Source organism: Carlito syrichta, unplaced genomic scaffold (assembly GCF_000164805.1).
Source record: "Carlito syrichta isolate Samal-C Ts95f unplaced genomic scaffold, Tarsius_syrichta-2.0.1 Scaffold308086, whole genome shotgun sequence".
Lineage (NCBI taxonomy): Eukaryota > Metazoa > Chordata > Mammalia > Primates > Tarsiidae > Carlito > Carlito syrichta.
Genome location: NW_007252182.1, coordinates 627,615 through 640,690, shown reverse-complemented (window position 1 = coordinate 640,690; position 13,076 = coordinate 627,615). Strand labels below are relative to the sequence as shown.

At 42.1% G+C, this 13,076-nt stretch overlaps 1 protein-coding gene across 4 annotated transcripts in view; it reads right to left on the bottom strand.

The window, feature by feature from the left end:
• Nucleotides 1-13,076, bottom strand: part of PARN (poly(A)-specific ribonuclease) — a 49,427-nt gene that overhangs the window by 29,127 nt on the left and 7,224 nt on the right. For 3 of the 4 annotated variants that reach the window (XM_008064863.2, XM_021715941.1, XM_021715940.1), the window contains 4 exons: nt 11,724-11,784; nt 1,846-2,011; nt 1,095-1,160; nt 311-349 (listed from right to left, as the gene is read on the bottom strand). In XM_008064863.2, coding sequence (XP_008063054.1) covers nt 311-349; nt 1,095-1,160; nt 1,846-2,011; nt 11,724-11,784 — 332 coding nt within the window. The remainder of the gene's footprint in view (nt 1-310; nt 350-1,094; nt 1,161-1,845; nt 2,012-11,723; nt 11,785-13,076) is intronic. The other variant, XM_008064861.2, reaches the window with a different exon arrangement.

The window sequence follows — 13,076 nt, the reverse complement described above, 5'->3', positions numbered from 1 at the left end:
TCTTGCCTGAGCCCGCGGGTTCGAGACCCGCCTGGGCAGCGAGACCTCATCTCTACAATAAATCAAAAAATCAGCCGGGCGTGGTAGCGCATGCCTGTAATTCCAGCTACTTGGAAGGCTGAGGCGGAAGGATCGCCGGAGCCCAGCAGGCGAGATTGTGGTGGCCGGGAGCGGCCACTGCACTCCAGTCTGGGCGACAGAGTGAGACTCCAACTCAAAAAAAAAAAAAAAAAAAAAAAAAAAGAGATAGTATTTAGTTTTAAAAGCCTGGGTCCCTCACAGAACTCTTGTGTATAATATAAACACTTACTTCCAGTTCAAAGTCTGATAAATTAGTTTTCTTTGGAACCTATAAAAGCAAAAGAAAAGGTATTGATTTCAGCTTATTAAAAGTATATACCCTTGCTGATTAAGCCTTGTTTGGGAAAGATTCAATTGTAAAAAGAGACTTCATTAGAACTGACAGGTAATATGCAAACAAAAATAGGCAGGATATTTGAATGGGGAGGATTCCTTATCACTTGACTTTTCAAAATTTCCTTTATAATACTATTACACTGCTTTTATAAAAGAGGTAGAAGCTCTTGTTTAATAAAAATATTACTTCCTGCATCTGTATAAAGAGAGTTTAAAGTAGACAGATGCATTAAAACACTTTTATGAAGCTCATCACAACAAAGTCAAGGAGAAAAAAAGATGTTCAAGTTAATGACTCTTTGAAATGCTGACTTTTTTTAATGCAGAGAGAAATTAAAAGAATAGAAGTAGCCTGACAGTGAATTTTTTTCTTCAGAAGCCTTCATGCATTAAGCACTCCTCAAGGCCAAAGTAATTATGCCACTCGTAGGCATAACTTAAAGTCAAAGTTGCATAATAGATTTTTCTGCTCCAGTACAGGACAAAGCATTTGTTCAGAGACTCAACATACAGTCATTTCCACTGTGTAACACTAAAGTTAGTGCTTAAGTCTTGAGAACATAACTATAATAAAAGGAGTATTTATAAAAGTGTTTTTAAAAGATCAAATACATCAAATGCCAGAAATCATCGACTTTTCCAAAAAAAGACATATGAAAATGTTCAGGATGACTAACCCAGTACACGGCTCTAAATCCAAGTTCTTGTTTTCTTCATTTTGTAATAAATCTTCTATTTTATCTCTGAGAAATCATAATAGACCATGAACATTAGTACCTTTAAGGAATGAAGTTATTAACCAACAGAATAATCATACTCAAAAACATTCTAAATACAAGAACAAGTGACAATGCAATTCTACCAAATCATGTTATAACATTTTAGCTCAAAGGCTTTTTAAAAATGCTTTATTATGGCATATGCTTTTGGGGGGTGAGGGGGTTACTTTTGTTGTTAATAAATTAGTGACAACTTATCAAGGACTCATCAATATACAGTGATTTAATTTTTTACTTTTTCAGTAAAACAGTTATATTGACAACTAAGCTAAGCAAGATCAGACACTCCTCCAATGGCACAACTGTCAGAACCTTCAATGCAAGATTAAAAAACAGGGACATGTGGTAGTCTAGATGGGCCTGATCCACTCCTCTGCCTTCAGGGAAACTGGACCAAGCAGGTCCATGTAGGCCTACCCATGAGCTCTTGGCTCATGACAGGTCTCAAGTCTGAGTATGATTCACAGCACTTTCTTTACAATTTGCAGCCACTGCACAAATTCAGATATGCCACATTAAAATCCTGCCACTCACAACATCACACCTGTGTGTGTAATGTGCATTTGTAGCACAGGTTTAATATATAGCCATCAGTACTGCCCCAACACAGGTTATACAATGCACGTTTGATTTCAGTTTAGGAACTTACACCACTTGGTCAATAAACTTCTTCTGATCCTCAGGAATCGTCACAGGACATTTTGAAGTGTTAGGAGACACATATGCCAGCACTCCTGCACCATTGGCCTGTGAACGTTTTTCATCATATTGCTCTCTTAACTGCCTTTCTTCTTCCTGATTCAAATATGGAATTCCTAAACATAATTTTTAAAAGAATGCATTAGCAGAAGTAACTGTTTAACATAAGATGTTTAACAAACCAAAGCGTCTAAATTAAAAACAGGAAAGATTTACCACATTTAACTACATCTCAAACAATCAACAGAAAAGGCAAGTGATTTTGAAATGTGTTTGTCTATTCATTCATTCTTCTTTCAAGAAATATTATTTGACACCTATGCTGTGCCAAGCATGGTATTAGGCACTAGTGAGCTAACAGTGAACAAGAGATACATCCTGCTCTGTAGTGATGGGAAGTGCAGAAAAGCTTCTTTGAGGGAAAACTAGAATAACAAGATCATGTCAGATATGCAAAGAGCCAGGGGAAGAGGACTTCAGGCAGGGAAAACAAGCAAAAATGCCCAGAGAACAGAAATACTCGGACTGTTCCAGGAACAGCAAGGAAGTTTGTGTGAGCAAAAGAGGAATGGCACAACTTCAGGTTGGAGAAAAAAACGGAGCAAGGTTATGTGGGCCGTCATAGACCATGGTAAGAAATTTCTATTAGGCTAAGAGTAACTGCACACCAGTAGAAGGTTTTAAGCAAGACAACTGCCTTACTTGTATCATATTTAAAAAGTTATACTGACTACTCTGAGAACGGAAGTGGGAAGACCAGTTAGGAGCACTTGTCCAGGCAAGAGACGACTGCTCAGCTCAAAGCTCAGCAGACTGTATCTTAAAGGACCAAACAGTAAATATTTTAGCCTTGTGGACCATAGGAAGGGTCTCTGACACACTACGCAACCCTGCCATTGTAGAACAAAAGTAGCTATACATTAATATGTACATGTATGGGCACAGCCATGTTCTAGTAAAATTTTATTTATAAAACAGGCAGCCAGAAGTGGGCCACCATTTGTGACACCAGCATGGACTACAGAGATGGCAGGGAGGATGGAGTGAGTGATTATTGAGATAGAAGACATAAAACTTACTGTTATACTGGAAGTGAGAGATAAAGAGAAAAGCAAAATCAAGAAAGACATGTAGCAGCTATCTGGTTTAAGCAACTGGAAAAATGGTAGGCCACTATCTGAGATGAGAAAAACCAGAAGAATAGATTTGGGAACCCAAGTGGTAAAAATTAAAAGCTACATTTTTGAGCCAGGTATGGTGGCTCATGCCTGTAATTCCAGCACTTCGGAAGGTGGAGGTGATGGGATTGCCTGAGATCAGCGTTTTAAGACCAACCTGGGCAACTTGGTAAGATCTTGTCTCTACAATAAATCAAAAAATTAGCCAGTCGTGGAGGCACACACCTGTCGTTCCAGCTACTTGGGAGGCTGAGGTGGAAGAATCACCTGAGCCCCACAGATAGAGGCTGCAATGGCTGTGAGTGTGCCACCAGCCCAGGTAACAGAATAAGACTCCAACTCAAAAAATAAAAAAAGCTATATTTTGGACATATTAAATCACCTAAGGTGGTGAGATATAAATTTAGTTATCAATGCAAAATGGATGGTACTGTAAGTCACAGGACAAAAAAAGTCATGAGACATTAAGGAATGTCTAGAAAGAATAATGAAATTAGAAAACTTCCATTTGTCAACAATAATAACTGAAGCAAGAATCAATAGATGCTACAACTATGATTGGCAAAATAAGTGATCCAAGTTAATGTCACCAGTGATGGAATAAATTCATATTATGTGCCTCCTGATATGATGTGCTAAGAAAGGCACGCACCCGCTTCTGTGACATTCCAGTCAAAAAATGATTAACTACACGTGGACAGGTCTGAAGAAATATCAGGCAAGTCCAAGTACATGGGCAGTCTACAACTACCTCTACTATTCAAAAATGTCAAGGCATTTCAAAGAAAGACCAGGTGCAGTAGCTCACACCTGTAATCCCAGCACTTTCAGAGGCAGAGGCAAGAGGATTGCCTGAGTCCAAAAGAATGAAAATATGACAACCAAATGCAACATGCGATTCTGGATTGAATCTGGACAAGTGGAAAATTATTTTCTCTCTTGCTATAAATAACAAAACTTACATAACGTCTGTAAATTAGATGACAGAACTGGAGCCAAGATTGTCCTTATTTTTAGAAAATACACAGTGAAGTAGTTGAGGGTAAGGGGTTATCATGTCTGCAATTCTAAAATGGTTCAGGAAAAAAATTTATGATATATGTATATTTAAAAAGGTCAGGTGTGGTGGCTCACGTCTATAATCCCAGCACTTTGGGAAGGGGTAGGAGGATTGCTTGAGCCCAGGAGTTTGAGACCAGCCTACTCAAGATAGTGAGATATCGTATCTGCAAAATAACAAAAAGTTAGCTGGGCATGGTAGAATGTCTGTAGTCCCAGCTACCCAGGAGGCTGAAGCAGAAGGATTACCTGAGCCTAGGAAGTCAAGGCTACAGTGAGCTGTGATAGTGCCACTGTACTCTAGCCTGGGCAACAGAGACCGTGACTCAAAAAACTAAATAAATAAAATTAAAAAGATGATAAAGCAAATATAGTATAATGTTAACACTGCAGTGGCACATTCATGGCCACCCCAGCATTGACTCGCTGGGCTCAAGTGATCCTTCTGCCTCAGCTTTCCAAGTAGCCAGAACTACAGGCGTGCGCTACCACACCTGACTAATGTTTTTGATATATTGTAGAGAGAAGTTCTCACCAAGTAGCCCAGGCTGGTCTCAAACCTCCAGATTCAGGCAATCCTCTAGCCTCAGACTCTCAAAATGCTGGGATTACAGGCTTGAGTCATCGCGCCCGGCCGTGGTATTTTTTTGGTAACATTTGTGTTAGTCTGAGATTATTTCAAAATGAAAATTTAGAATAACAAATAAAGTCATGCACATATGAGACCAACTAAGAAAGTAGACTTGACCAGGCTCAGTGGCTCACACCTATAATCCCAGCACATTGGGAGGCAGAGGAAAGAAGACTGCCTGAACTCAGGGGTTTAGGAACAGCCTAGGCAACTTGGGGAGACTTCGTCTCTACAATAAATCAAAAAATTAGCTAGGCATGGTGGCACATGCCTGTGTTTCAAGTTACTTGGAAGGCTGAGGTAGAAGGATCACTTGAGCCCTGCAGGTAGAGCCTATGGAGGCCATGAGTGTGCAACAGCACTCCAGCCTGGGCAACAGAGTGAGAATCCTACTCAAAAAAAAGAAATATTTAAAAGCTGGCAACCAGCCTAAGCAACACAGCAAGATCTGTCTGTACAATAAATCAAAAATTAGCTGGGTATGGTGGCATACACCTATACTCCCAGCTACTGCATTCCAGGATGGGTAGCAGAGTGAAACTCCAACTCAAAAAAAAAAAAAGCTGGCAAGATGAGAAGGCACCAGTCAGAACACTGAGGAGTCAAGAGTGAGGCAAGAGGAAAACCCTAAGAATGAAGTGAAGCCAGGAGGGGAGTATTAGGGGCAGGAGGGAGTAATCAACTGAGTTGAATTCTGCCAAAAGGTGAGCAAGATGAAGACAAAGAGGGATCCACTGGACTGGAAACCATAGCAGGCCCCACTGCAGACCAGCCAGTACAGCATCAGTAGACAGTTACAGAAGGAAGCCCAGCAGGAGTAGGGAGAAGAAGAAACTGGAGCAGAAGACGAACAGTGAAAGCACAAACCACGAATCCAAGGCACATTCTCTAAGTGGGAGCATCACTGAGTAGAAAGGGGAAAGGGATATGGAATCCAGTGAGAGGGCTTATTGGGTTTGGGTTATTTTAAGATTAGTTATTTAAGACCGGTATGCTTCACCTTCACCTTCTAGTGCCACAGATCCCTTTGACAGTCTGGTGAAATCTACAGACTTCTCCTAGATTTATTTATGTATTTATTTATTTTTGAGTCACACAGGCTGGATGGAGTGCAGTGGCATGCTCATGGTCACCACATCCTCAACCTGCTAGGCTCAGGGGATCCTTCCTCCTCAGACTCCCAAGTAACTGGAACTACAGGCCTGTGTCACCATACCTGGCTAATTTTTTTATTTAATGTAGAGATGAAGTCTCACCAAGTTGCCCAAGCTGGTCTCGAACCCCTGGGCTCAGGCAATCCTCGCACCTCTGCCTCCCAAAGTGCTCAGACTACAAGTGTGAGCTATCACACCTGACAGATTAATGTTTTTAAATGTTTAAAGTAAAATATACATAAGATCATAAAGAAAGGCAATGATTCTAAAATAGACACAGGCAATATAGTGATATAATATACCAGTTTCTTGATCAATATATTAATAACTACTAAACAATATCTAGGCCAGTTGCAGTGGCTCAGGGATGTAATCCCAACACTTTGGGACACCGAGGCAAGAGAATCACTTGAGACCAGACTGAACAACACAGAGAGACTCTTGCCTCTATTCAAAGCTTTAAAAAAGAATTATCTGAGCTGGGCTCAGTGGTTCAGCCTGTAATCCTGCGCTTTGGGAGGCCAAGGTGAGTGAATTGCCTGAGCCTGCGAGTTCGAGACATGCCTGGGCAACTTGGCGACACATCATCTCTATAATAAATCAAAAAAATTAGCCGGGCGTGGTAGCGCAGGCCTGTAGTTCCAGCTACTTGGAAGGCTGAGGCAGAAGGATCGCCAGAGCCCAGCAGGTGGAGGCTGCGGTGGCTGGGAGCAGCCACTGCACTCCAGTCTGGGTGACAGAGTGAGCCTCCAATTCAAAAAAAAAAAAAAATTATCTGGGTGAGGTGGTGTGTACCTGTAATTCCAGCTACTCAGAAGGCTGAAGCTGGAGAACTGCTTGAGTTGGAGGCTGCCGTGAGCCATAACCACACCACTGCACTCCCACCTTGGCAACAGAGTAAGACCCTGTCTCAAATAAATACATAACAAGATCTAGTGGCAGTTAAAATAACTATGATACTTTTGATTTACTAATTAATATAAACAATATTCAAGATGTCTGCAACAAACTGCTATGTCATCTGAAGGTACTTGAGATTTCCACCAATGACACAGTCCCAGATTCTACTAACACTGCTGTGGCTGTTGCCTACGTTAATAATGGAAGAACTGCTAAAATTTTAGTTCAAGGTTAGAAAAAATCCAGAAGTAATGTTTTCATCTCCAAATTCATAGTCTTCCAAATTTTATCCATGGCGAGGTAGAAAAAAGGATGCCCATAAACTAAGTTTAAAAAGCTCTGTACTTACAGCATGTTCATAAAGGTTAATGGTAATGATCCAGTAGAGAAAGAAAAATAGTCACTCAGGACAGAGAAGGGCAAACTGGAAGAGCTAGTGTCTGACAAGGAAGATGGACTAGCCTTTGACAGGTGCAGGGACTGTTATTCCACTGTAAAAAAGGGAGGCAAAAAAGCTGGGTTCAGACTTAGGACAGACTTGTGGATTTGATGGTTAGAAGACAAAGCAGCTCTTCTCTTATGGTTTCTGTCTTCATTGGAGACATGGTCATGAGCTGAGGTGGGAAGTTCAGAGTGGGGGGTGGGAAAAAACAGTCATCTTAAAGAGTTATAACTGTATTCTATGTCAGAAAAAGATTGCTGAACAAGACTGCTAGTGCAATGAATTTTGAGTGACAAATTGGCTCAGGTGTATCGTGTATTCCAGCCATATCCAGATGCTCAGAAACAGAAAAGGTGAGTGGTTAGATTCAACCAGAGCTGGGGCTATATTAGGCTACTACAATGGAGAGATAAGCAAAGAAAAGAAGGAAAGGTACTGATGGACCAAGTGAATAAAGAAGGAAAGTCAAGGTAGAAGACAGAAAGGTAACAGACAGTGAAAACAGAAAGTCAATGAACAGCTGAAGTAAGATACCAGAGCAAGTGACCAAGAAGGACAAGAGGCAGGTCTCTCTCAGAGAGGAAAGCTGCAGATGGTAAATAAGAGGTGCCATCACTGACAATGAGACCCACGATGCTGCTAAGGCTGGAAACAACTAAACAGAGAAAGACGCAAAGACTGGTGACTACCTGGTCAAGAAACAGACTGCATAAAGCATTTGCTGCTGCTCCTTGTAGTTGCCCAGAAGAGAACAGGGGTAGGAGCAGAGAGAATGACAATGCACCAAAGCCAAGGCTACAGTGAACACCATGCCTACAGAGTCAGCACAGAGGCATGGCAGAGCTGGGTGATACAGCCCTGAGAAGAATGGTGGCTCCTGTAGAAGAGGGAATTCAGGTGCTTTGAAACTAGCATAGAGAAAACAAGAGGGTAATTATCATGCCCTGGCCAGAGATAGAAAAGAGTGAGAGGGGCCGGGCACAGTGACTCACTCCTATAATCCTAGTACTTTGGGAGGCCAAGGCATGAGGACTGCTTGAGCCCAAGAGTTCAAGTCCTGTCTAGGCAACACAGTGAGAACTCATCTCTACAAAAAATAAATAAAAAAATTAGATAGGCGTAGTGTTGACTGCCTGCAGTCCCAGCCACTCAGGAGGCTGAGGTAGGAGATTCACTTGAGCCCAAGAGTGAGTACAGTGAGTGCAGCGAGCCATGAGTGTGCCACTGCACTCAGCCTAGGCAACAGAGTGAGAACCCAACTCAAAAATAAAAAAATAAGCCAGGCTCAGTGGCTCAGCCTGTAATCCCGTGCCTTGGTAGGCTGAAGTGAGTGGACTGCCTGAGCCCGTGGCTTCAAGACCCACCTAGGCAAATTGGCGAGACCTCACCTCTACAAAAATTAGCTGGGCGTGGTAGCGCGCGCCTGTACTTCCAGCTACTTGGAAGGAAGGATTGCTGGAGCCCAGCAGGTCGAGCGGCCACTGCACTCCAGTCTGGGTGACAGAGTGAGACTCCAACTCAAAAAAATAAATAAATAAATAAACTAGCAGGGAAGGGGAGCAGACGTGGTGGCTCATATATGTCATGCGAGCACTTTGGGAGGCCAAGGTAGAATTGCTTGAGCCCAGTAGTTTTAGACCAACCTGGGTAACACGCAAAATCTTGTCTCTACAAAAAAATAAAATAGAATAATTAGCCGGGCGAGGCAATGCACGCCTATAGTACCAGCTATTCAGGAGGCTAAGGCAGAAGGATCACCTGAGACTAGAAGGTCAAGGCTGCAGTGAGCTGTATTCACGCCACTGCACTCCAATCTGGGTGACAGAATGAGGCCCCAACTCAAAAGAAGATGAAAGGAGAGAAGGAGGAAAGGATGGTAGGAGGAAAGAGAGAAGGGGGTAATAAAGCATCCCTATGAGCATTGGCTAAAGGAGTTCCTTCAAAAGATGTTTGCAAGCTGGGCGCAGTGCCCCACGCTTGTAATATCAATAGTTTGGGAGGCAGAAGTTAGAGGACTGCCAGAGTCCAGGGGTCCAAGACCAGCCTGGGTAACTTGATGAGGCCTCATCTGTGCAATAAATCAAAAATTAGCTAGGTATGGTGGCGCATGCCTGTAGTTCCAGCTACTTAGAAGGCTGAGGTGGAAGGATCACCTGAGCCCAGCAGGACGAGGTTGCAGTGGCCGTTAGCATGGCACTGCACTCCAGCCTGGACAACAACAGAGTAAGACTCTGATTCAAAAAAAAATTTTTTTGCATTCGATATGGTGCTCTGAATATATTTGAAATTTCTGTTTTATAAAGGCTTTCAAAGTCAAGTATGAGATGAATAAAAACAAAATTGCTTTATAATTCCCAAATTGTGTTGCTTAGCTGTTTCAGTATATTAAGCAGATTTGGCTCCCCCAAAATTTTGTTTTAGTATTTTCAAAGATCAAAATCATCAATAAAAATTAAGATGTAGTACTGCCAAAGCAATTAAAATACAACAGGCATGGGTTCTAAAGACCTCACAAGGAGATTACGCTAAGAAAATTTGTTTAAAGTCTATGTACTTTTCTTTGAGAAAAATTTAGTATTTTTGTTGCAATAAATCTTCCTTACTTTACTCACTAACTTCACATTTGCCATGGGAAAAAATATAAGTTATGAAAATAATTAAACATAGTTGCTGACCTTATAGTTGTTATGTACTTAATACTGGGAAAAGCAGACACTTTCCCGAACGCTTTTTAGGGAAACAAATGAAGAAAAAGGAAAACCAATGGGGTGTGCTCTAATGTCTAGTACTTATGCACCCATTCATTCATCAGATATACAGTGGTCACCTCCCTGACATAAAAAAGGAATGATGCTATGCATGCATATGAAATGAATGAGATACAGTCCCTTCCTCAGGGTGTTCACCAACCTATTATCCCAGAGAGTTAGCCATTATCAGTCGTGCAATCCATGCAGATGTTTTTTTCCCATGAAAGACCAAGAAACTGCAATTATTTTTAAAAAGTGTCAACAGGGTTACCCATTTCAGGCCCCCTCTCTTTTTCTAGAGTTTTGTTGCTTAATAAACTCCTTCTAGCCAGGCTCGGTGGCTCAGCCTGTAATCCCACGCCTTTGGGAGGCTGAGGTGAGTGGATTGCCTGAGCCCGCGGGTTCGAGACCCGTCTGGGCAGCGAGACCTCATCTCTACAGTAAATCAAAAAATCAGCCGGGCGTGGTAGCGCATGCCTGTAATTCCAGCTACTTGGAAGGCTGAGGCAGAAGGATCGCCGGAGCCAGCAGGTCAAGGCTGCGGTGGCTGGGAGCGGCCACTGCACTCCAGTCTGGGCGACAGAGTGACACTCCAACTCAAAAAAATAAAAAAATAAAATAAAATAAAATAAATTAAAAAAAAACTCCTTCTTTCACTCAGCAAAAAAACAACAAAAAAAGTATCAAGTACACCTATAATCACAGTACTTTGGGAGGCTGAGTTGAGAAGACTGCCTGAGCCCATGGGTTCGAGACCAGACTGAGCAACTTGGCGAGACCTCATCTCCACAATAAATCAAGAAAAATTAGCCAGGCATGATGGCACATGCCTGTAGTTACAGATACTTAGAAGGCTGAGGTGGAAGGATCGCCTGAGCCTAGCAGGTCAAACCATTGCCCTCTAGCCTAGGCGACAGAGTGAGACTCCAACTCAAAAAAATAATTTTTTAAAAGCACCAACTAGAGGTTTTCATTATGGCATTATGGGAATACAGCTACTTTTTAAAGTACTATACTTGTCACATTGGGTGAAAACAAAGAAGCATCCCCACAGGTGGTGAGTTAGGTCATGAAGTCACACCAGTGGCAGAATAAACTAAACTCAATAAAAACAGGAATTTGGCTGGGCTCGGAGGTTCAGCCTGTAATCCCGTGCCTCAGAGGTTCAGCCTGTAATCCCACGCCTTTGGGAGGCTGAGGTGAGTGGATTGCCTGAGTCGCGGGTTCGAGACCCGCCTGGGCAACTTGGTGAGACCTCATCTCTACAATAAATAAAAAATTAGCCGGGCGTGGTAGCGTGCGCCTGTAGTTCCAGCTACTTGGAAGGCTGAGGCGGAAGGATCACCGGAGCCCAGCGGATCGAGGCTGTGGTGGCCGGGAGCGGCCACTGCACTCCAGTCTGGGTGACAGAGTGAGACTCTCTAACTCAAAAAAAAAAAACCCAGGAATTTGAAAGATCTCAGTAGAGTTAAACGAAGTAGCATCTATTCTGCTCAGCTTATAGCTGACTAGGTTTACAATAATGAAAAGTCACAATAAAAGAGTATTAAAAAAATCCTAAAGCTGCAAATGTTGTTGCAAATGTTGTACTGAACTCTGAGATCTTACCTCAATTAGTAGGCATGAAATGGTAATTCTCAACCAAATCAAGATTTACTTCCCAAGAACATTTGAAGGTTTATAAGCTCTAAAGATAAGTCACACATAATCTTACCATTGTGAAAAACTTTATTAAAATCAAATCCTTGGCTTGCTAGAAAGTCGATGCTGGAGCTCTGAAACAAGTAAACAGAACATACATTTTGGTGATGCTAGTGGCAGGTATGTGAACAGAAGCAGAGAAGTAACTCAGACAAGTCACCAAAGACAACCAGGCAAGGATGCAGTGTATCAAAGGTCAGAAGACGAGGACTACTACTCCACAAATGATCCACTCAGTTGCTTAAAGATCTGGACTCTTCTCCTTCATATCTCATAAATAAACCAACATCCTTTGTTTAATATTTTTTTAAATTCACAGATATTCTCACAGTAGGCAGAAAGTTCCTAATCTCTTAATTGCTGTGCTTACTAGGAATCTATAAATAGAAACAAGATGTATTTATATTATCTCATCCCAGGTTCAAGTTTAAGGTAGATCACATAATCAGGTCACAAGGCATCCATATTCTCCTCAATTAGATCCTAAAAACCCAAAATCTTTATTTTATTTATTTATTTTTAGTTACAGTCTCACTCTGTCACCCAGGCTGCACCCAGTGCAGTGGCATGAACACAGCTCACCATAGCCTCGACCTCCTGGAATCAGGAGATCCTTCCACCTCAGCCTCCCAACTAGCTGGGATTACAGGTATACATCATCATATCCAGTTAATTTTTTTTGAGTCAGAGTCTCACTCTGTTGCTCAGGCTGGAGTGCAGTGGCACACTCATGGCCACTGTAGCCTCAACCTGCTGGGCTCAGGTGATCTTTCCACCTCACCCTTCCAAGTAGCTGGAACTACAGGCATGCGCCACCATGTCCAGCTACTTTTTTTTTTATTTATTGCAGAGATGAGGTCTTACCAAGTTGCCCAGGCTGGTCTCAAATTCCTGGGCTCAGGCAATCCTCTCACCTCAGCCTCCCAAAGTGCTGGAATTACAGTTGTGAGCCACTACACTTGGCTAAAAACCCAAAATTTTAATTGGATATTCTTAATGTTCAAGAACAAAAGAGAGAAGAGTTCCCAGTAATATGGCTTACTAAATAAACATATCCTAAATCTAGGATGTACCTAGGATATGTGAGAAAATTTAGATTAAAATATTATGAAAACAACACTACAGGTTGTACACAAGTACAGCAAAATCGTGAAGTTCTTTTTCTTTTTTTTTTAGACACCCTGGTCTAGAACATGGGCATCTTTTTTTTTTTTTTTTTTTTTGAGTTGGAGTCTCACTCTGTTGCCCAGACTGGAGTGCAGTAGCCACTCCCGGCCACCACAGCCTCGACCCGCTGGGCTCCGGCAATCCTTCTGCCTCAGCCTTCCAAGTAGCTGGAACTACAGGCGTGCGCTACCACACCCAG